The sequence below is a fragment of the Nesoenas mayeri genome (assembly GCF_963082525.1).
Source record: "Nesoenas mayeri genome assembly, chromosome: 14".
NCBI lineage: Eukaryota > Metazoa > Chordata > Aves > Columbiformes > Columbidae > Nesoenas > Nesoenas mayeri.
The window spans coordinates 10330689-10354476 of NC_137556.1; the positions used below are offsets into that span (position 1 = coordinate 10330689).

Below are 23788 nucleotides of genomic sequence, written 5' to 3' on the forward strand. Positions count from 1 at the left end.
TTTGCAAATGGTTCTAGTTATTTGGAACTAGACAATCTTACTGTCACTTATTGCTGAGTATACAAATGATAGCACTGAGGCAGTGCTTAATTGAAATGAAAACAGATGTAAAGGCTTTGTTAATGACTAACGCAAGCCACTAGTCAGACACAATGGACAACTTGTCAAATGAAGTCAGAAATTAAATAGCAAGCAGTCCAGATGGATATTTTTGATGGGTTACCAGCTTTTATTTTATCTTTGATGTGACCATTAATGAAAGCATTCATAACTTGCTCTAAGGCAGCATTCAGACCCATGCTTTGAATGCAGCTGCTGCTCACATCTGTTTATTAATGGGCCTGCCCTTGTGCTGCTGTGTGTATTATATGGGCATATTATAGATATTGTAGTGTCAGTGGGCATAAAATACTCCAGTGCTGGACTTGGACATGAGGAAACCTTTCCAGTGTCCTGTATTGCAAACAGTACACCTCAGCTTAAAAGTGCTCCAGGGGAAATTCTTCCTGGAGTTTAATACTCAGTTTCTCCTGGGTTCTTACAAGAAATTTAATCCATCTGTGTGCTCCAGAATACACTAGTTCATCCTTGGAGTGCTGTGTTGTTAATACAGAACCCTATATGTAATTCTGTTTGTGTTCTGCTGAAGCTCCAGGGTCATGCCAGTCGGCTCCTGCTACTGATACTCGTGTGGAGCTGTAGCAGAGCAGCATGTGGAAGCAAGGGCTGGTCTGGGTGTTCAGAGTATTATGTAGCTTTGCAGATTTCAATATTCTTCATAGTCCTGGTAGTCAGGATTCCATATAACTTACTTTTTCTAACTGAAATTCCCCTCTAGTACTGTCTCAGCTGCATACTTTGAAATTCTTGCAAGGGAGAGGGACAGTTGCATTTCTCACTGTTAAACTTAATATTGCTGTTTAACTTGTCTGGTGCTGCCTTAACCCACTCCCCCCTTTTTTATTTTTTTATAAGTAATGATATGATCAGGGCTGGCTGCTCCTGCCTGAAGTGGTGAAGTGCAGGGGTAGGGAAGGCAAGGTGCTGGTAGATATTGTAGAAGAAGGTATTTTTTCTTAGTCTTGGTTTACCATTTCAGTCTTACCCATTGAAGACTTGGCAGTTATTCTGAAAACTCTTTGTCCATACAAATGGGGGGGGTGGGGAAGGCAGGAATCTTCTTAAATTCTAAGAAATAGTTATTTGAGAGTTTGATAGTATTACAACTTCCAGTGGCCTATTTTGAATAGCCAGTCTGGCAATTACTTTATTTATAAAGCTATAAACATATTTTGAACATAAAAGCCAAAAAATACAAAATCAATGAAATAAAAAAAAATTACAACAAATGATGGATAGTCATTGGACAAATGAAAGTACAGCTGCAAAACATTTATCCCTGCTACATACATACAGTGGTTTTACTTGGTTTAATGAAGTGGCACTTCCATGACTTCTACATTCAAACTGATTTCAGGAATCCAAATATGTATTTCAGGAAGAGTTGAAATTGCTATAGAAGAACTAAACAAAAATTTTTATTGTGATAAAAACTTAAGGGCAAAGTTTTCCTTCTATTAAAAAAAAAAAGTATTAACATAAAATAGTAACACTTCATATACCATTTCTAAAGATTTTTTTTTTTTTTTGGTCTTGATAAAAGTAACTTTGTTTTGGTATCACTTATCAGCTATTAGGCATGTAACAAAAGCTGGTCATGCTCACTGTTTTGTCTTGGGAATGGGCAGCTTAAAGGTCTCCTATCTTGTGTGTTTTGGAAAAAATTTTCTCAGTTACACTAGTATAAACTGACCATGTTGGAGTATTGCAAGTGGATATTCAGAGTTTATACTGCAGTAGCTGAAAGCACGGGGTGAGGTCTGGCTCTAAACCTGTACGTATAGAGCAGCGTGCAGGGTTGGAATTATGTCAGAAAATAGATGTAATTGCTCCAGCTCTGTGGCTGTGGAATTGCGTCCATGTTGTGGATGTACGAGGGGCGGCTCCCGCAGAGGAAGCAGCAGGTTCCACTGAGATTTTGCAGGGATTGGATGGAATAAAAAGGGTGAGAGGACGCTGTGATACAGACAGGCCTTCTGCTGGTCAGTGTGCCCTGACCAAGGCAGGTGTCCACTGTGGAGGGGACCAAGCAGCCTTGAAAAAATGGATGAAAATCCCGGTGAATTCTGAAATGAGTGAGGGCTGGCGGGTGTATGCCAGCGCTGTGTGCTCCTCAGTCAGGGGACACGCTTAACACTGTTCAGGACTTTTCCCTAAATTTCCTCTGCTGTTACCTAGACACATCTGTTTTTTTCTCTTATACCTGCCTTTGCTTTGCTGTGAAGTTGCATGTTTCATCCAGAGCAAGGTACCAATCGGGTGTTAGTTACACCGGCTTTACGCGATTGTTGAGTTACACTAGACCACTGCAGCTGATGTGTCATCTGTGGCGCTGACGCCTCACATCTGAGGGTCTCGGTGTCGAATGGTTACCTGAGACATAGCTATTTTATTAAACTTTCTTTTTTTTAATCAACTGATTTTAAAAAAAATGTGTCAGATTTGGGAAGAGTCTGCTGAGCTCTCTGTTCAGCACTGGAGCCTGCTGCTGGCTAAGCTTGCTAAAATAATTTAACAATGTACAATTTAACGATGCTGTATAATTAACCCTCTGAGTGCAGGAAGTACATGACCAAGTGTACAGGTGGCAGTCTGTCCAGGTAATGCTACTTCTCTAAGGGTTAAAATGATTCTTGCAAATGACTCTCTTCAAACGTTTCAGGTTTGTGCACATAGCTTTCATTCAGTGCTTCTGAAGTTACATTTACACAGGAGAGGAATAAAGCAATAGCTTTAGAACTTCAAAACTAAAACTGGAATTAAAAATCTACCCTACTATAAGCAAAAGTACCTAAATAAAGGAAATAAACTCAAAGCTACTCTACAGATTAATATTTTTTTAAAATTTTCAACCTTTGAGGCATAAACTTGTCTAAAAAGTTATGTTTAGTCCAATGTAAAAAAATTAGGGTTTGTGTTCTTGCTTTAAGACAAAAATATAAAAATATTTTGTACATTATAAAGGTCATCTTAAATTTCTTGCAGTTATACAATAATATTACTACATAATTTGTATTCAGTTCTCTAAAACCTATTCTGCAAAGTAGGAAAAAATAGACCCCCCTCCCTCTGTGTGGTGTTATTTATTTTTCTCTTCAGCACTAGCATCTGTGTCTTTCAAGCAAGAAAAAATGGGCACTGGACTAGATTGTGGTCTCCGTGAGAAGTCTGTAAACCTGATGTAAATCAAGAATTTGGATTAATGTGGGGTTTACATTAGTTCAATGAGATCAGAATCTGTCTACAGTGTTATTTGTTTATCGAGCTCAAAATATAAATAGAATACCAGAAACTGGTAAATGTTCTCAAGCTGGAGAGAATACATTAACATTTGGCATCATCCTGCGCTTGGAGGGAGGATCTTTTACTAAAAGCTAGAATAAGTTTTTTAAAAAGTTAAACACCAAATCATAAAAAAAGGATTCTGATGTCTGCACAGAGACCTGTTACCTGCACACAATATCCTCCTGTTCTCAGACAAGAAGTTTAAAAAATTCACCTCGTTGGTTTGATTACTTGATTTCTCTATTATCTGGTCAGATTGGAAAGCTCACATTGCTACATTTAATTTTCAGACATTGGGGTTTTCAAAATGCTCCTATTCCAGCTTTTCCAGCTCCATCATATAATGGCTATGAGAGATGTGAGTGCGGGACTACGCTCTAAAGCAGCTTGGAGGGCAGGAGTGGAAGCCAGTGTTAGATGGACAGCACCTACCATCTACTGCAGCAAGCTGGGGAGTTGTCTGCTCTCTGCCATACTTGGAGATAATGCAGTTAAAAAGAAAAATCCCAAACGAAAAAAAGCAGCACAGGGCAGGGACAAAAGGCTTGTTTACTCATCAGCACTTTACGTTTTGGCAAGTATTTGCTTTTTTACCTTTTTTTTTTTTTTTGGAAATCACTTTTCTATCTTGAACAACCCCTTCCCCCCAAAAAAAAACAAAAAAGAAGAAAAACCCCCCAAAACAACAAATGAGTTTTCCAGCATCCTTAAGCCATCCTGTTGCCTAACTTTGCACGTTTTACAGCAAGATGTGGAATTTGGGATGGGCCTCTGGGTCCTTCTGGATGGGCAGTGAAACCAGGTGGGAGAGAGCGAAGTGCCCAGTGTCCCGACTGGGCGCCTGGGACTATGTCCCCGTGGAGGCCGCGCGGTACGTGGGGGACTCTGCGGGCGCAGAAGAGCACCTGGTTGTCAGTCTGGAGGAGCCGGTGGCGGTTTGGAGGGGAGCGGAGTCGGGGAAGGGGTTGTGCTGTTGTCTGTGTGCGGAGTCAGCGGGGGCTGCGAGCTTGTGTGAAGGAAAAGCAGAGGAGATGCATTGGAGTGCGTCCAGAGGAGAGGGAGGGGAGTCTATAGCACTTCCATCGGAAGAAACTGGGCTGGCACAGCGTCCTTCTCCTTGTAAGTACCGAATGCACTTCTTTTTCCTCCTAAGAACAGTCAAGAGAGTTATCTGTGAATAAAGGGTGAGTTCAGTCATACGCGAGATCAAACCAGCGCCTGGCGCAGGCCGGGGCACGCAGTCAGCCCGGAGATCCGCGATCACCGCAGCCCCCGGCCGGCCTCCGCCTCCTCCCGGCCCGGGGCTCGGGCTCGCCCGCGGGGCGACTACGGCAGCGCCGGGGCCTCGGAGCGGCGTGTGCCTGCGGCCGCCAGGCGGCGCCATAACAGCGGCCCCGCGGGGGGCGAGGGGGCGGTGCCCGGCCGCCCTGCGGCTGCGCAGCGGGGCTGCAGCCGCGCAACGTGCGCTGCACTGAGAGCGGGGTTCAAAGCGAAAGGCTTCGCCCACAAAATGAGAAGGGGGGGTCATAAAGATAATAATAAAACCAGTAAAAATAATAAAAATAATCATAGAAACATTTTGGTTGGAAGCGACCCTTATGATCATCGAGTCCAACCATAGCCTATTATTATTATATATAACAATAAAACTTCAAACAATAATAAAAAAATGAAAATGGTAAGAGTCAAAACGATACAAATGAAAATTAAAAGATAATAAAAATCAGAATGATAAAAATCAGAACAATAATAAAAATAAAATAATGATAAAAATCAAACCAAGAAGGTAATTTCTCAGCAGCCACCATCCAGGCTTCTCTAATCCTGGGAGGCTGAGTGGGGCAAACGCGATCTCAGCGAGTTCCAGACTAAATCGTTCTCCCCGAAGCGTAAGCCCACGTGCAGCCACCGCAGAGCTCAGGGGACACACGTGACGGGGCCGGAGGGCTGACGTGCCGTGGCACGAGGCCACCGTCCGGCAGAGCCCTGGCGCTGGGCTGTGCCGCTCAGACAGGGTGTGGGACACGTGGCATCTCTGCGGTCAGGAGCGCCGGGTCCTGCGCTGCCAGGACACTGCCCTTCACACCAATTCTGACTTTTCTCAGGCAACGTGAGTCAATTCAAAAATCTTACGAGCCCGTTTCCTAGCACTTTCCTAGACTTGTGCACAATATCGTGCATTGAGCTCTTCTTTCTGCAGCAAAAGCCTCTGATTTCAGCCATGTCTGTATCTCCAAATACTCTGCGTTGACTCCCATCTCTAACAATGACCCAGTGATGCAGCTAAGCTCAAAGTGCTCAGCAGAGATTCAGGAAGAGGCAGAAAACGCTCTGGAACCAGCTGAAGGAAGACACAGCCCAAGGCTGTCTGAGGTGCTGCTTCACATGTCATAGCATCATTTTGGTTGACCTTTAAGATCATCGAACCCAACCATAATCTAACTGATTTATCCACATCCCTTGACAATTCTGCTGTTCAGTATCAAACCCAGAAATATTTAGCCTGAGTTGTCCTCTCATACACCCCAATTACTTTAACCACTCTTGGCTGTTCAGAGTCAGTCTCATGTTGTCTTTACATGCTCTGTGCTGAGCACAGATGCCTCATGTGTGACAGATGCCTCATGTCACTTGCTATGGGCTCTCGAGCATCTCAGTATTGTTTTAAACAAAAGAGCTCTCCACAATGTCAGCTTAATAGTAGCGAGGGAACAATTCCACTCCTGAAGATGGTATTAATGACTTCACAGCTAAAAGCACTAAAAAGAACATCTTCCTCCTGCCCAGCTCCCTGGCTCGGCTGTCTCATTTAAGGAAAAAAGATGTAATGGAGAACTCGTTAATGCGGGCACACACCTTTCTTTGATCTTACTAATGAAAAACTAAACAGTGTTAGAATATGTATTAACTATCCAGTATTAAACATGACTTTGCACTAGATGTGAACAAGACAAGTGCTATCACTGCTGTCAGTGCCATCGTTAGCCATGGTGACCCAATTAATGTGATATGAAACACGACAGCCATGCTGAACCGAGTATTTAACTCGGAGGTTATTTCACAGGGGCTGTGATTTCCCAGAGCAGACAAGCCCAAGGAGAATCTGTTTCCCACAGAGGGAGAGTTTCAGTGACCTGTTCAAAATGATACAAATCGACCCATTGATTCACTGATTTGGTTTGAAGTAATGGGGGGAAAAAAGCAGATCTGATACTACTGATTGTTGATAATTAACCTGTTGGCGGGCTACAGTGAACGTGGCTATTGAACAGCTAAAGGGATTTATCCCTCTCCCTTTAGGAACTACAGCTCCCTGGAGCTGTTTGCCCAGGGTGATGGGGAGGAGGGTGAAAGCTCCAGAGCAGGAACACCCAGTTTTAACCAGTTAACCTCTCCAGAGTGGAAATCTCTGGTGGGAGGTGCTCTCTGCAGGTGAGCAGAGCGCACAGGACAGGAGCCCTTGAGCCAGCACCAGCACGTTAGTACAGGGAACTCCGAACAGCTGTGACTAACCAGGGTTTCAGAGGCAAAGGTTTACAAATAAAAGCATGCCGAGGTCTCCGAGTGTTTCAGCAGCCTGTGTTAATGGGGAAGCAGCGCAGAGAAGCTGAATTAAAAGAGAGTTCAAACAAGGGCAGAGGGAAGCTGGAGGAACTGCCTGGAGAGTTGTGCCCTGTGCTGTGGAACGGGACTCTCAGCTTGGTGGCATCGCTGTGTGAGCAACGGGGGGCAAAAAATCCCTCTCAGCGTGAAGTATTAATGAGACATTAAGGGAGCTCTTCATCAATTAAAAAATGGTGTTTGATGACATGACCCATTGGGCGGGGAGGCTTGGGGCTGCCCAGCACCCCGGGGTGCAGGATGTGGCTGCAGGGAGGGGACCTCACCTTGGGCTCAGTCATGGGGACGCGGGCTCGGCTTACTGGCACAGTTGGTGGCCAAACACTGCCGGGGCTGCAGGTTCACATTTGGGTAGACTAAAGAATCTGAGTCACTTTAAGCTGCGGTAAGCACTTTAAGCAATACTTCCAGATTTTGCTGGAGTTCTCTATGTATAAGTATAAAAAAGTGCTTATGAAAACCTCCGTCCAGGCTGGACCCTCTCTGTGCTTCAGCACCCAGGTCCAGAAACCCCCCAGGAGCTTTTTCTGCCTGGCTGCATTTCCACCTGCTTCATGTGGTTCATGTGCTAAGCTTTGCTATCACCTGGCTGTGCCCATTCCCCAGGAGCCCCAGGCACAGGGTGCTCGCAAACTGTCCCTCTGCTTGAGGCCCTGCCACCCCATGGTGAGTACTGCTTCAGGGCCAAGAAGAGGTGGATTTCAAAATCCATGCTTAGCCCCAGTATAAATAGCAAAATAAACACATTAACTACTCACTGCTGGCCCCAGGGTGCTATTTATGCTATGACATCTCTAACAGGAAAAAAGCCCCGCATCAGTGTCACAGAGGTCTTCACCCTGGAAATCAGCTTTTACCACCAGGGAACTGAGGAACACAGACAGCATTACACCAGCATTGCCAGGAGGAGGGTAAGAACCCCAGGGTGCAGCCTGACCCTTGCAGCTCGCACAACAAGTGATGATGCCCAGAGAAAACCCCGTCCCGCCTGGCCGGAGCAGCCCTCGCCGGCGCTGGGACGGCTGCCGCAGGACGCCGGAGCCGGACCCGCTCGCCCAGCAGCACCCGAGCAGCGAGGAGATGCCGATACACACCTGCACGGGCCGCACCAGTCCGTTTGTTGGTTGAGGCCAAAGCGAGCTCTGCATTTCTTAGGAGAGGCAGGATCTGAACACAGAAGCATGCGTGGCGGAGAATGGGCAAGGCAGAGGCACAAAGAGGAGGAGGAGCAGGAGGAAGAAAAGAGGCAACATCATTTTAGCCACTTTAACACACAACTAACAGACTACAATCCGATTTTCTTTTTTTTCTTTTTCTGCAATAGAATGGTGCCAGCACCACCTCTCCTGGATAAAAGTGATTGTTAGGCAAGTATCAGTGATCACTGCTGACAGCTGGAGAAGAAGGAGGTTTGAGAAATGGCCTCAGCTCCGGGAAATGTGAGCAATTACGGGGAGATTCACAGCTCTTTGCATTTCTTAAGTTTGGAAAAGCTGCCAAATCCCAGAGGGGCTGCCTGGCTCCTGCATCTGCATCCTTACCTGCTCCCTGCCTGTCCGGCAGCGACCGAACGGGGCTGCCAGCCAGCCTGGACTGCGCAAGGGAAAGAAGAGGAGGAAACATTGCAGAAGCAGCTGAAAGCACAGTGAGCACAAGGAGACCCAGGCCTGGGTTATTCCACTCTGTCCCCTGCCATTCCCCTTCCAGTTTTAATAGAAAAGTGATTCTCCACGGCCTTTCCTAAAAGGTTGCAGTTTTACTGTGTAATTATGGGACTCATTAGGGTGAAGCCCTGTTTGCTTTCAGGCACATCACGTTTTTTTTCTAGTGCTGTAAATGGGATTTGAACAGCACCTTTCTGTGCTGGATTCACACTCCCTCTTTCAGCCACCACCAGTGTCTTCAGTTGTGTACGACCAGCAGCTGGTTTTCAACCCGTAACAGGTGAAATTATCATCTTTTTATCACATAGACATGACATATATGTGGAAATATAAATCTGTATTATACACACTACATATAAGCCTAAAAGCTTGTATTCCCCTTATCAGTCTAGATACCAAGTGAGATCAACAGTGTTAACTAAACTGAAGGTATTACGGGGACACAGTCATGCGATGGCTTTTTATGGATAATTCAAAGAGGTCGTCCAGCAGCGATTCATTAAATTAATGGGAAAATCAGAACTTTATGAATTAATGCAGGCTGTGGGATTCCGGTTGCATGGATGTATAATCCCCAGCGATAACACCAGAGCTGGACTCCCATGTCCTAACCAACAACCACCCTGCCCAGGTGTAGTGTTTTGCTTAGAAAGCCAACACCTCAATATCTGTCTGACTTAATTTCATCCAAAAGTAAGAGTAATAAGCACTAATAAACTGGTTGGATGGAGAGTGGGAAAAGCTCTTTGTAAGTTCCTAGGTGATCACAAAATGAACATACTGGAAAAAGCAGGCTGTCCAGCTCCACTTACACGTGATGCCATAGCAGGCAAGGACAGTCTCTTGATGTTGTATAATGAATATTTAGTGGTGCAGATATTATTTATTCTTGATATGGCAGAAAAACTTCAGAAACCAGCCTTGTATGATGGGTATGTGTGTGTCACCAGCTGAAATCTGTCAAAAGGACCTTTTTTAATAAACAGTGTGGTGCAGGGAGGCAGCTGGTGCTGGTGTTCAGTATGACTTTACTTGAACTCTAGTTTACTCTGAATTGAAAACCAAATTTGGGGTAGTGCCATGAGTGACCTTCAGTCCTGTTACTGCATTTAGTCCCACACACAATACTGATGCACTGGAAAGGGATTTCCTTCAATTAGTGGTATTTGTAGGGCAGATGGGGACATTCACCCTGGATGTTTTGAATAGATTAAGCTTAGTGATAGTTTACATCGTTATGCACTTGCCAAAAATCTAATTTTTTCAGTTTTCAAACACTACCCATGTTCTAATTCAAACATGTCTATGAAAAAAGTCACAGAAGTGTTAATTTACCACATCTTAAAAAAAAAAAGAAAAACAGTATATTTCTTTAGTTACCTCAGGAGAATAAAAGAAAACATGGTAAAACACGACAACTGCTTTGGATTATCCCCTCTGAGCAGAACCGAAGGGACGGCCACCGAGCCACACGCATTTACCTGAGTTGGAATCTTGCTGTTTCTCCCGTGTTCGTCTCTTCTTTTTCCCCTGGGAAATCAAAGGAAAGGCCGTTAATCCCTGTGCTGGGTTTTTGGGGCTGTCACCCTGACTTACACTGCAGTCTGCATAAAAATACCACAAGATAACATGTTTGTGGATGCAAAACGTCTATAATAAAACAGTGCCTGTGCTGCTCAGCACCTCTGTTCTCCTCAGCCCACCCTGCTGTGTCTTACCTGGGAATCCCACCCATTATCACTTTAATTAATTAATTGATAATTTAATTAGTATATTTAACCAAATTAATAGAATTGAACAAGATTTACTGCTTGCAATGGAGGCAGTCTGATCAACAGCTGATCCTCCTGCTATATTCTTATTCCTTCCCCCTCTTTATGTTTCTAAAAAGCACTTGGCCCATTTTAGCATCTTCCCTATTGCCAACAGGCACTTTAACGTGGTACCTTATGCCTGAACAGAAATTGCTCCATAACATGTTACCAGGAGGAGCATCCCTGATTTCAAATGGGAAAGAACGGTTTAGGAAATACTCAGGTATTTTAAATAATACTTAACTCTCTATTTCAGAGATTTCATAGCTCTGGACCCACCCTTCATTCTTCTGTTTTCTTCCCTCACTAACAATAAAACCTAAATTTATCCCCAGACTGCCTCTCTGACTTACTGTATGCAACAGCCCCCCACTGATGTCTTGATGAGCTTATTAACGAGGGCACAGCCATGCAGGAGCAAATCTGGCCTGTGTGGAGCAGGTAGCTCACAGGGTTGCCTTTGACCCGTGACTTGTTATATGACTTCTTGTGGTTTGAGTGAAGGTGGAAAGCTCCCAGCTGCGGTAAGCTTTTTCTTCAGTGTGGGAGCAACTGTATTTCCTGCTCGATATCTGCATCATGTGTCGCAGAAGTGACCTACATTCCTCCTCCTCCTCCCCACTCAAGCTCTGGAGACAAAAGCATCTCTTACAACAACCACAAGACCTGAAGCAGCCGCTTGCCAGTGCTGGAAGGGCCAACGGAAGAAAAACTCCTCTGGAGCAAGGAACTGGCTCTTGCCAAGATGCAGGATGCTACGGGATTGACATTTCCATGGAGGATGCACTTGGTCTGGGAAGAAAATGGTGCCTTGCTCTCAGCAATGCTGCTGCCCTCAAAATGCTGATGCTCTCCAGGTGCTGCTGCCCTCTGGAGCCGCCCTTAGAGAAATTGGGGCAGCACCTTTGGTTTCTGCTCTGGTTTCTCTAAGGGTGGCTCCGGAGGGTGACAGAATCCAGCACTGATCCTGCAAAGCTTAATAAGGATGCTGAGCTCGTGGTCTGTGCTTTCAAGGAGGCAGAGATGCTTGTGCTGCTGCAGGCAAGCACGGGGTTTCTACTTGTATTTACTTGGACAATAAGGGACCAAATGGTTGTGGAAGCTGGGGAGCTGTAACATTCATGCTACAGGTAGGCAATGAGCCAAGAGGATGTTCAAAATACTCCTGAAATGTGAAGTTCTATAGCTATCCTGCTGTCAGGATACCAGGGACAGGTGTGATGTTGGGCAAACACCAGTGGTCAGCCCCCGTCCCGGGGTGATTTCTGGCCATGCCATGGCCAGGGAGCCCACGCCGCGGCACCACTCACGTAGTTGTCCCTGGCAGACCAGCCGGGGTAGAGCTGCATGTGGAGCTGCCGTTCCTTGCGAGCCAGTTCGTAGTACTTGGCCTGCTCCTCCCGGGACAGCGCGTGCCACTGCAAGGACAAGTGTGACTGTGAGATGTGATCCTGCCGTCCCCTCCCAGCACATCCCACCACGGCCGCCCCGGTCCGGGACTCATCTGATTCCGTGTATTTAAGGAATAAAAGCACCCAGTTTTGAAAGCAGATGCTTGTTGGGTGGTTCAGAGCAGCCACAAGGGACGGGGATGCTGCATGGGGTGATGGTGCTGAGCCCCGTGTGCTCTTACCCTCCTTCCCAAGATCTGGTTGATGGCAGCGCTCTCCTTCAGGGTGCACTCAGCAATGACTTTCGCCCGCATTTCTTTCATATACAACATGAAAGCGTTCAGGGGCTTCTTGATAGTGGGCTTCTTGGCTTCCTTCTCTCTCTTTGGTTCTGGTTGAGGTTTCCTTGGTGGAAGCAAAAGAGGAGCCGTCAGCATCAGAGCCACCCTCCAGCCTGGCTGTCTGCCGGCACCCAGCTCAGCAGAAGACATTGCCAAACCCACCCGCTGGCATGAGTGGGTGCGTGGGGGCTGAGATCTGCACCTTGAATGCACACCATTGTCTGCTGCAAGCAGAACCCGGTGTTTATCCATCCTCTCCCCTGTGCAGGTAGGAATAGGGATAAATGAATCATAGAATGTCCTGAGTTGGAAGGGACCCACAAGGATCATCGAGTTCAACTCCTGTCCCTGCACAGGACAACCCCACCGTTCACACCATGTGTCTGAGGACGTTGTCCAGTCTGTTCTTGAACACTGTCAGGCTTGGGGCCGTGACACCTTCGTGGGGAGCCTGTTCCAGTGTCCAGCACCCTCTGGGTGAAGAACCTTTGCCTAATGTCCAACCTAAACCTCCCCTGGCACACCTTCCTGCCATTCCCTTGGGTTCTATCATTGGTTGCCAGAGAGAAGAGCTCAGTGCCTGCCCCTCCTTTTCCCCTTGTGATGAAGCTGTAGCCACCATGAGCTCTCCCCTCAGTCTTCTCTTCTCCAGGCTGCACAAACCAAGTGACTTTAGCTGTTCCTCATACAGCTTCCCCTCCAAACCCTTCACCAACTTTGTAGCCTCTTCTGGACACTCTCCAGCAGCTTTATCTCCTTTTCATACTGTGGCGCCCAGACCTGCACACAGTGCTGCAGGTGAGGCTGCATAAAGGTGCTAATGCAGATGAGGAGCCCTACCAGCACTTCCAACTTACATGTTTCGGTCATAGTGCTCCATCTCTTGCTTTCCGGAGTGGGGCACAATGGCGGGGTGTGGGATGCCGGTGGTGTGCATGCCGGAGCCCAGCATCAGTGGATGAGGGAACCTGCAACAGAGAGCGGATGAGCCGTGCCGGGAGGGCTGCGCTGGGGATGCTTGGGGAGGCTCCGAGCGGCACGTCTCACAAGATGGCATGTTGACATGGCAAAGCAGACGGTAAGCGGAGGACACGGAAAGCAAACCCACGGGTGCTGGCAGCGCCCATCACCCCCACGTCACCCCCGCTGTGGCGGCAGCGGGCACTGGGGTGGGAAGGGTCTGGGTGCCGCAGAGCGGCGAGGAAACCAGCCTGCAGCAGGAGCCGGCCCAAGATCAAGGGCACTTTCAACCAGCAGTTTCAGCTACTCAGATCTCTGTTGCAATATCTGATGAGCACTGCAGAAAGGAACAACAAACTCAACCCAGGGTTTGGATGGGAAAGATTAGGACCACCCCGCACTTTTCTTTTAACAGAAACAGCCTAAGTCTGAACATGAACCAAACTGCAACTCTAGGAGGTGCACCTTGCCTAAGCAACGTTCTCCACCAACGCGGGACTGAGATCACGAGAGGTCTCGCTAGCTTTCAAGCTTCATTAGCTCTCCTGTGAGTTTTAGAGGGTAAAGCCAGCACAGTCAGCTTTGCCAAGCCTGCCACTTTATGACTGCAGCTTCAGATGGCAGAATTGCCCATGGGAGATGAACTGTTCATTAGATATGCTGGCACGAAAAGAAAAGCTGTTTAATTTAATCCACCAGCACAGTCTGATCCTTATCTGACCAGGTGTACTTACTCGGCTGCAGCAGCGCTGCAAAATCCGCCCCAAAATCCTGCGAGCTAGAGCTCCTGCACCGGGCTGGGGAGGCTGCTGGGTCTGTGGGGAACCGCTAGCTCCTCTCTCGCCTTCGAGGCCGGGCAAAAGCGATGCCTGGCGAGCAAGGAGGCCTGGCAGTGCTCCCCCGCCTCTGCTGCGGGGCTCAGCGTTCGCACGGATCAAGGGCTGCATGGATCGAGGCTTTTGCACGAGTCAGGGTTTGCATGTCTTTCCTGCGGGAATCTTCCGCTAACAGCTCTTCAGGACAACACGAAGCAGAAGCGAAAGCTGGTGCATGAGCACAGGCATCCCCAAGGTGCTGCCGTCCTCGCTGGAGCCACAGGGGCTTTGCCCACCAGCATGCACAGAAGGGCTGGACTCTCTGATTTCCATCCACAGGGGATGTATTTTGCTCACTGGGACATCACTGGGGTCCGGGTATATTTACAGAGGGCAAAATTTGGTCCTGAGTGACCATAAACTTGCAGTATGAATGGGCTGGGGTCATGTTATGTACTTAGGTCTCAGAGGACTAAGTTGTGCCGATAGGAAAACAGCAAATTGCTGCCTGTCCTGATTTTAAGGCTGAAACCAAATAAAATGGATCACTCTCCGCAGAGCAAAACTCAGCGGTGGTGGCGGCAGGGATATATTCAGAATTAGGGTTAGTGACAAGGAGCAAAATCCTGAGCAATGGATTTCACCCCCTTTTCCCAACACTGAGCTCAAGGCAGGGGTTTATGGCTGATTAAAACCCAATTGCTGCGCATCCTCCCGAGATGCTTGGTATTCCCCTAACTGCCCTTTGGACCGAGTACTGCCTAAAAGCTCCTTCCCTTCCCCTGGCTGCCCGGGGAAGGTGTGTGGCTGTCCCTGGGTGGCTGCAATCTGCTGCAAGCTCCTACCGCACAAACTGCAAGCTGCGAGCCCAGCCGAGCTGCTGCCCTGGCTCACACAGCTCATACTCACCTGGAGAAAGAAGCCCCAGCAGAAAGCGCTGACGAATACGGCTGTCTAAATCCACATGACGGGAGCGGATAGACAGACTGGCTCTGCCTGGGATCGGGAAGAAAGAGTCTATAAAGTACCCACAGCTACGTGGCGTTTCCTAAAGATCCCACTTGCTAAGGGGGACTCACAGCACCGATGCAGCAAGAGCTCTGCCTGGTGGGATGCTTGGGGTGTTCCCTGGGCTCAAGGGACAATGCAGGACTTGGACTTCAATTTGGGAGAAGATGGACCTCCCTATGAAGGCTGGATCCAACTCTGACCCCCCCTCCGTCCCTGGTGTTGAGGAATACTGTGGCTTTAAGTTAACGCCGTTAAAGCACAAAATGCGGAGGTGTGCGGAAGAAAACAGGAGGCGTTGCTATGGCACAGAAGAAGTTGCTTAAAAGACCAGAGTTTGACCAAAAAACCCTAAAGCCTGGTCAGAATGTCCCTCTGTGCGGTGCACAAGAGGCCACGCAGTCATGGGATACACTGAGTGAATGCCCAAGGATGAGAACATCCCGGAGAGAAAGCACCTACTCTGCCCTTGTCCATGCTTCTGAAATGCTCTGGTTGCCCCAGTGCATCCCTAAAAGGATGCCCATCATTTTTAAACAAGCCAAAAGCTCGATCCTACATTTCTTTTGAATGTCGTTTCATATAGGGACTGGCCATGTACCAGACCTGGAAATTATTTTTAAGATAGTAAAATAACTACTAAGGAAGTTCCTCGTTGTTCCCAGCAAGGGAAACTCCCTCTGGTTTCATATGGAGATCGCTCCAAAATACCTTGGCTTGTTCTGCAAACCTGTCAATAGATGCAGCCTAAACCTGTGCATGGAGACCAAGACGCCCGATGAGGACGTGATGGGTGCTTAAACCCGTGTGGATGGTCGTGCTCCTCCAGCCAGGCTGCACAGGTCTGCGCTTAAAACCGGTACCAGCTATTTTCAGCTCTAATACACAAAAAAGCTGATTAATCATTAAGTGAGGTGCCACCCCACTGCCCTGCGAAGGACCGAGCTCCTGGATGCCAGGGATTTTTTAGGGCTAAAGGTATTTTTCTGCCCTGAGGGGGAATAACAACAGAGTGACAGCAGTCAGGCCCTTGAGCTGTGCTGGGGAGGAAGGAGGTTTCTGTTCCTGCTGCTGTGTCTCGGCTTGACCGAAATCTGCAGGATCTGTCTGTAGGAAAGGCAGGCGAGGTGCGGGGCTGTTTACACTCTCTCCCACCCCTTAGATGTCGGCGGGTATAAACACACCAACAAACAGCCAAGTGCTACCACGCACTGGGAAACCGAAACAACCTTTGAAGTTAAACACGGCCGCCTCAGGGCTGAGAAAACGCTCGGAGCTAATCCAGAAGCGACATGCGTTGCTGAGATATCGGGATAGGAAAGGAGCCGGGCACTCGTGGCTTCATTCAAAGCGATTCTGACGCGCAAATTAATGCAATTGCGAAAACAATCTCTGATGGGTGAGAATACACGATTACAGCCCATACCACCCAGCAATGGGAGGGCGGCTGGGGAAAAAGATGTGGGATGGCCGTGGAGGGGCTGCTGTGGCACAGCCGCTGCCCGGTCTGGGGAGCGGGTGAGTGACAACGTTCGCAGCTCCCAGCTGAGGTTTGCTGCCAGGCTCCTGCCACCAAAACTCACTCGGCTGGACTCTCAGAGGCTTTTATCTGACTGTCATCCCAGCTAATGACAAAGAGAGTGATTGCAGCTCCTCCTCCTGAAGCACTGGCAAGAACAAAGCCCATTTCTGCCCAGCTCCTGCCTGCCGGCTCGTGGAGGAAAAGCTGCTTCCCATGGGCTCGGCGGCACTGGCGTGAGCATCCCTGGCACAAGCATCCCTGGCATGAGCATCCCTGGCCCGAGCATCCCCGGCCCACAGTCCCCACTGCCTCCTGCACGAGATCAATGCCGCCGCTTTCCGCACCTGCCCGCACCAACGTGCTGAGCCTTGGCTGAGGACTGGGCACTTTGGGTGAGGTTTTGGGGCTCTTTCCGTAAATTTTGGGCAGGCAAATGGATGAGCAAAGTCTCTACTAGGCACATGCACTTTGAGTTGCTCTATGCTCTGTCAGGCTGTTTGTTGCTTTACTCTGTTCTATTAGTCACTAATGAACATGTCTGACGAGGTTGCTTGAGGATGCCAAACCCTGCAGATGCTAGAGCAGCTCTCAACAATGCAAACTCCGTCTGCCACCAAACAAACGACAAAACCTCATGCAAATCAGACTTTTTCCCCTCCACGTGCCCCGGGCTGCCCTTAACAGCCAGAGTGGACCTTGCATTTGGCAAACAGGCTCCTTTCCCATCCCCAAGTATTTGTTTCATGTTAGAGCACAGTCAACTCAGTACTTGTTTTTCCTGAGGATGAATCACATCATACGAGGAGTTAAATCATCACCCAAGAGTAGCAGATTGAGCACAGAAGGCAAAATGTAATCTCTTTGAAGCCAAACTCTGTATCAAAGGCCTCAGCCTCTGTTTCCTTGTGGTTAAATCTCTGGAACACGACATTCATAAACAAACCAAAATGCTAACATTTTACTTTGTGTTTTCATACGCTTTGCCTCTCCCATTTCGCAATATGTTCTTGTACCTGGAGGTCTCCACGGGGCTTTGCTGGGGTTTTATCAGCCGGCACCAGGGAGGATCTGGCCGCCTGCCCCTGCAATCGCCCTCCCCACGCTCTCCCCTCCATCCCGGCCACCCTGACCTGCAGCCACCAGCCTCCCCAGGAGCCTCTGCAAGGTCCCTGCGTCACCGACCGGGATTAAAGATTAATCTGCAGAGTGACGATGCCCAAACAGCACTGCCTGCCAGACCTGCTCCTTGGCTGTGCTTACAACCACGGTGACAAAAGCCAGCAGCAATGACCGTGGAGCACATACACCCTATTTTTAACTCACGTCCCTGGGGCAGGTTTCCCAACAGGCTCCACTCTGTGGGATGCTCCTTGGGGCTGGCCCATGTAGGGGGGATATTTGGGAGTGCTCCAGCTTGCGGCCCCTCCTTCCCCATCCCCCCTGGGGCACTGGGTGCTGGCTGCGGGTGCCGGAGCTGTTCACTGGCACAGGTCTCTGCCACAGTGTGTTTTTGACATGATTGTCAGACCCTGAGAGGCACCATGGCCAGGTGGATGGAGCATCCTGGCAGATGGAGCATCCCACTGGATTATACCACACCAGCAGCACTGTTTGTGCTGAAAATCCCAGTGAGGGAGAAAGTTACTTCCTACTCAAAAAGAGAGGCTTTTGTTGTGATTAGGAGAAGTGGGCAGGAAGCTCTCCCCGGGTTTCCTAATCCGCACAGCCAGCCTGATGTAAGGCTGGAGGCGGTTTTGAATTGGGCAGGTTGTAACCTCACTCCAGGGATATCCCAGCCTGAACAAAGCCTTCAGCCTCTCCACAGATCCATTCCCCATCTCTAAAACAGGGCTAAACCATAGAAACAGAATCATTTTGGTTGGAAGACACCCTCAAGATCATCAAGTCCAGCCATTAACCCAACTCTGGCACTGAACCGTGTCCCTAAGAACCTCATCTATATGTTTTTTAAACACCTCCAGGGGATGGTGACTCCACCACTGCCCTGGGCAGCCTGTTCCAATGCCAGACAACCTTTTCCAGGGAGAAATTGTTCCCAAGATCCAACCTAAATCTCCCCTGGTGCAACCTGAGGCCATTTCCTCTCATCCTATCACTTGTTCCTTGGGAGAAGAGACCAACCCCCTCCACACTCCGAGCTCCTTTCAGGCAGTTCAGAGATCAGAAGGTCTCCCCTCAGCTCCTGTTCTCCAGCTGAACCCCCCAGGTCCCTCAGCCGCTCCCCATTACACTTGTGCTACCGAGCCTTCACCAGCTCCGTTGCCCTAAATCCTCCTCCCCATCACACAGCACGCAGAAGGGATGAAGCCGGGGTGAAAGCACCGTGGAGGTTATGGAGAGTGGCTGCAGGCGGATTGTTCAATGAACTGATCCCCGTCCGGAGCAGCCAGTGGGCTGGGGGCTGCGCGAGGCCGAGGCTTCCACACTCACCATCCCATCGACGGCGTGATCTGTCCGACTCCACTGGGAGGGAGGGGGTAGAACCCGGGGATGTCTGAGGTCTGGGAAGGACGGTGCACTCCTGGGAGAAGGAAGAAGGAGATGAGTCGGACCCAGCACTGTGCTCCCTGCATGACCCAGACTGCTCCCAACCTCCCCGGCTGCTCCATCTATGGGCACTTGTGGGAATGTCTGTGAAAGAGCTGTCTGCAAGTGGCAGGATATTTTAATTGCCCTTTTTATTGCTGTTGTTCTCTCTGTGGGGATGTGGTGGGTCTGGCACTGCTGCAGAATCACTAACACTCGTGTAATGGAATGGGGAAGGCAGCACAAGCATCGTCCCTGCTCTGTGTCACCCTGGGGCCAAGCAGCAATTTGCTTTGGTAAGGATTTGCTGGGCTCTGGACATCCCTCTGCCCTTCCCAGAGAGCCTGTTCAGGTGCACAAGTGATGGTCAAAGCTGTTCCTACATCCTCATCCCATCAGTCATCCCTGGGACCCTCCACAAGCCGCGAGTCAGGATGCTGTATCTGAATTTTAAATGATTTGAGTCCCTTTTTAAAGTAATCATTCTGTGGGCTCTGTGGGTGCCAAATACTGGCAGAGGTGGGTATGGTGCCAGGCGGGAATTCACCTTTCACACGGGGAATCCCTGCGTGGTCTTCAAAGCTGCTGGCACAGGCGGTATGGTCGGAGGAGACAGCCGCAGCATCTCCCCGTTTCTATCTGGACTCCAAAACAGCCTGTGGAGCCCGAGGCCGCAGGTGGGACTCAGACAAATGTGGTGCTGCTGGCAAAACCAGCCTCCAGCTGAGCCCTGGACTGGAAAACCGGAGGGGAGCTGGGGCTGAGCTCTGCCGCAGCATCGCTAACGCAGAGCCGGTCCCCGGGAGCAGATGATCCTCGCTGCACCACCTCGCCACCCAGCTAAGCCTGCAGGACTTGGCAAGCAAAGCTCTCCCCTGACTGCTAACGAACCCCAGACAAGAACTCCTGCACGGAGGGTGCCCAGCAGTTGTCCGGGGCAACAAATACATTTACTAAATCGGTGATTAGTTGCAAGCAAACTCAGAAGTTTGGATTATTCTCCTAAGTGTATTAATAATAAATTATTAATTAGGAATGACACTAACAGATTCCAAAGGTCTTATTAGGAGTTAGCTAAAATATATACATAACTGAACTGAAAGGAATACACAACTTAGTATGAGATCTCCCTAGAGTTGTGCTCAAGCGGGATGCAGCAGCCCACCGAAGGTCAAACCAAAGCTGCATCCGCGAGGCATCTGCCAGGGCTTCCTGAGATTTGGCCCTCTGACAGTACAAGCTGCGTAAGCCAGAGCACCAGTTATTCTTGCTGGCCCGGTGGTTGGGGCACCAGCCACTGACTCAGAAGATCCTGCTTGTATTTCCTTGTCTGTGTGTCCTTGGGCTACTGTGAAATGCTTTAAAGTGATGCTGTGAGAATGAGTACAATGGTGACTCTCAAGCGCTTACATCAGGTGATAATGGGAGATATTTCAGTGATGAAAATAGAGATGGGACACATCCAGAGTGAATGGGGAAGGAAACCCTCATCCTAGCTGCATAGGGATGCGGGACAGAAAGCTCGTCACAGTTGCACCATGGAGGCAGGTCCCAGCTGAGGACGACGGTCCATAAATAGGACCTGGGGGGTCTCTGGGATGGACAGCCTGCTCCTGTCACCAACCTAAAAGTTCATGCTAAATGGGAAAGGGGAGACTGGGACATGCCTACGGGTGGGTGTGCAGCCAGAGGACAGCTTCCCAGAGTGACTGACCCACCAGAGAGATGAACGCTTAGGGACTACTCCAGTGCCAATCGTAGCCTCCACCGGGGGACATAATCAGCTCATCCCTTGGGTGAGCTGCTCCCGTTTTGCTCAGGCTACTGGTGAGTCCCTGGGGGCAGCTCATGGTGAGGAGCTTTTGTGCTCTGCAAGACATCATCTGCCAAGGCAGCGCCAAGCAAGGTGTGTCGGATCGCCTTCCAGGAGACACAGAAATCAGCACGCTTCTCAAGATTCAGAAATCTGCCATTAGCTGAGCTTTTAATAGGTTTATTTTGTTAACTCTTCATATTTTTCTGCTGAGTTTATTACGCTTTGGTGGCTGACAAGCAATGTGCTGGCTGGAAGAACACCGGGATGTGTCTGTCTGTCTCTTACACCAGACCTAAATCCTACCCATCAGCATCCCCGACGAATTCAGAATGTGGTCTCTGGGTTCAGACCCAGGATAATTCAGCATGTCCTCCAGCCAAGAGCATCCTCAATACCCCATCGTTTTAGAAATTATGTTAACTCAGTGAAGCTGATGTCTCTGGGACAGCTGGGACCACTTTTGGGTGGAGGCCTTTTCCCAAATCAAACTGGGTTTGTGCCTCCATTTTGCTCTGATTTGCATCAGAGCCCAGGGCTCTGATGAATCCTGAATCCCTTCCCAAATGTACTTTGACATCAAACCATCATTTGCTCACTTTCACATGAAATCAAAGCCAGGTTTGTGCAAAAGCCTGGGTAATCTGAACAGATGCTGAAAGATTCTGTCACAGTAATGTAATGTTGAGAAAAGTTTGATTTTACACTCAGCTTGCCTGTAACCCACAAAAAATGATGGGCTGGGGTGAATTCCTGTGCACGTACCTATTTTTGCAGTTCAGGGTTTAACCTCTACCTACTGTACTTTCCTCTGTAGCCTCGTGAGCTAATTGACATGTCCTGGACTCACACAGGAACCCAAAGAACCAAACCGTGTGACAACCATGTAATGCATGCTAGGGACCCGCACATATAACAATCCAGTCAGCTATCACTGACCCTAGCTAGTCAAAATATTTCCTGTTTCAAGCATTTATTTTCTCAAAATGACAACCCGACAACAGTCTGGGTATGAGTCAAAGGAAAGATTACTTTCCATTTTCTGGTTGACTCTTACACATCATCTTGCAGGCTCTGGTCTCATCTCAAGCTACAGGAGAGCTTGCACAGAAAATTAAGCACAGTTGATCAGCAGGGTTGGCACTTTTGATATCAAACACCTCTTAACCAGGATTATGACACATTGCCAATATGCTAAATAAACTCCTACTGCTAAGCAATGCCCCAGCTGACCCAAGCTGTTGACTTTTCCCATCGATTTGGGACCACGAAGATGACGGTCTTGATCTCAGCAGTCTCCAGCACCATCCCACTCCCACCGTGTGGGTCCCCAGTGATGCCAGTACCTTGTTTCTGGTTGATGTCGGCGGGCAAGTGGGGTGAGTGGGAGCCGTGGCTGAAATGGTCGTTGCTGTACGGGATGAGCGGGGTGAGCGGGTGGACTCCGTGGGATGGCTGCACGACAGGAACTTTGTTGGACTGCAAGACACAAGGAGGGAGAGCGCTCAGAAATCATTGAGCTCCATGAGAAAGGAGGGATGGTGCCCTTTGCAGTCCTGCCATTGCAAGTGAGGCTGGGAATTAACTACAAGTCCCCAGTGTGTCTCAAGGACAAGGCAGAAAATGCCCTTGCCTACTTAAATAAACTCTACAGCATCCTGCAAGAAAAATCCATAGAGTATCAATAGCTGAAGACCAAGTGGAAAAAAACTCAAATCAACATGAAGTTTTCAAAATACAGAACTTGTTTTCAATTATTCCCAGTATCTTTTATTCCAGGATGAAAGCTACAAGCATGTTACCCAATGCATTGCTCTTGTTTTCAGCCTTGTGCTACCATGAGGTCTAAATCTGGACTTTCACATCCTGCACATTGACTCTGAGACCCACGCTCAGGCCTTCCTAACTGGAGTGCTCAAGCAGGGAGAGCCCTGCTGGGAGCAACACCTTTGAAACCCCAACCTGGTCACCAGAGAGTCCTTGGGCTGAAATCCCCCTTGCTCCCAGCTCCGGCGCTGGGAGAAGGAGCAGAGGAAGCTGAGGAAGTGCTGGGGATGCAACAAACCCGGGAAATTTGAGAAAGAAAAATCCAGTCTCCTCTTGCAGCTACTCCTGGTCACGCATGGCAAGGCCATCAGAGCCCAACATCTTTCTAAAAGGCACTTATTGTGCACACAACGGGGAGTACTTCTGCATGTTGGAGCAGAGAGAGGGGAACTCGTTCAAAAGAGCTGCAAGGAAAACGCACATGCACACACGCTGCCGTCTCCAGCCTCCTCGCCTCCAGCGTCTTATGCTGCTCCCGACATGCCCGGTTTCGCCCATGGTTGCCTTTAAACCCAAACTGACTTCACCTTGGTGGTGGAACATTAGGATTTGTCCCAGGTAAATCCGTAAAGAGAAAAAGGACTAAGAGCACCCCAAAATGGGAAGAAAATGAGAATGGACCAGGTAAGGCAGCTCCCCAGGGGCGAGGAGCTGGGTATTGCCAGCCAGACCTCTTGTGTCCCACCAGAACATCTACAGATGATTTGCTGCATGACTTTTGATAAGTCATTTACACTCTCTGGACTTTGGTAATGATTTTGCTCAGGCAGAGCGAGCAGGGAACAGCTGCTGGCTTTGGTGGAGGTGGTGGAGCTGGAGCTGATGGCTCTGGAGGACCTGCCATGGACCTCTCCCTGCTGCTCCGAGATGTTTGCACAGCACCTCCGGAGCCCTGGGCAAGTCCTATGTTTTGCATCACTGCTCTAAGGAGGAAACCCATGAAGTGGAAAACAAAACAGACTGATGGGGACGCCACTTTACATCTGTCTTTCCCACAAAGGTTTGCTTATGCAAATAAAAAACGAGAGGCATGCAGGTTTGCATTTAAGAATGAATGAAA

At 48.8% G+C, this 23788-nt stretch overlaps 1 protein-coding gene across 3 annotated transcripts in view; it reads right to left on the minus strand.

Annotated features, from left to right (window-relative positions):
• Positions 1-3705: 3705 nt before the first annotated feature.
• The window catches only part of TCF7 (transcription factor 7), a 67970-nt gene continuing 47887 nt past the window's right edge, over positions 3706-23788 (minus strand). Inside the window, exons 4-11 of one of the 3 annotated variants that reach the window (XM_080353419.1) lie at positions 22248-22380; positions 18993-19083; positions 13094-13204; positions 12138-12300; positions 11815-11922; positions 10172-10220; positions 8121-8193; positions 3706-4553 (exon numbers count right to left, since the gene is read on the minus strand). In XM_080353419.1, the coding sequence (XP_080209545.1) occupies positions 4253-4553; positions 8121-8193; positions 10172-10220; positions 11815-11922; positions 12138-12300; positions 13094-13204; positions 18993-19083; positions 22248-22380 (1029 nt within the window). In that variant the 3' untranslated portion in view covers positions 3706-4252. Of the gene's footprint in view, positions 4554-8120; positions 8194-9698; positions 10221-11814; positions 11923-12137; positions 12301-13093; positions 13205-14920; positions 15008-18992; positions 19084-22247; positions 22381-23788 lie in introns of those variants that run through there. The other 2 variants (XM_080353421.1, XM_080353420.1) reach the window with 2 other exon arrangements.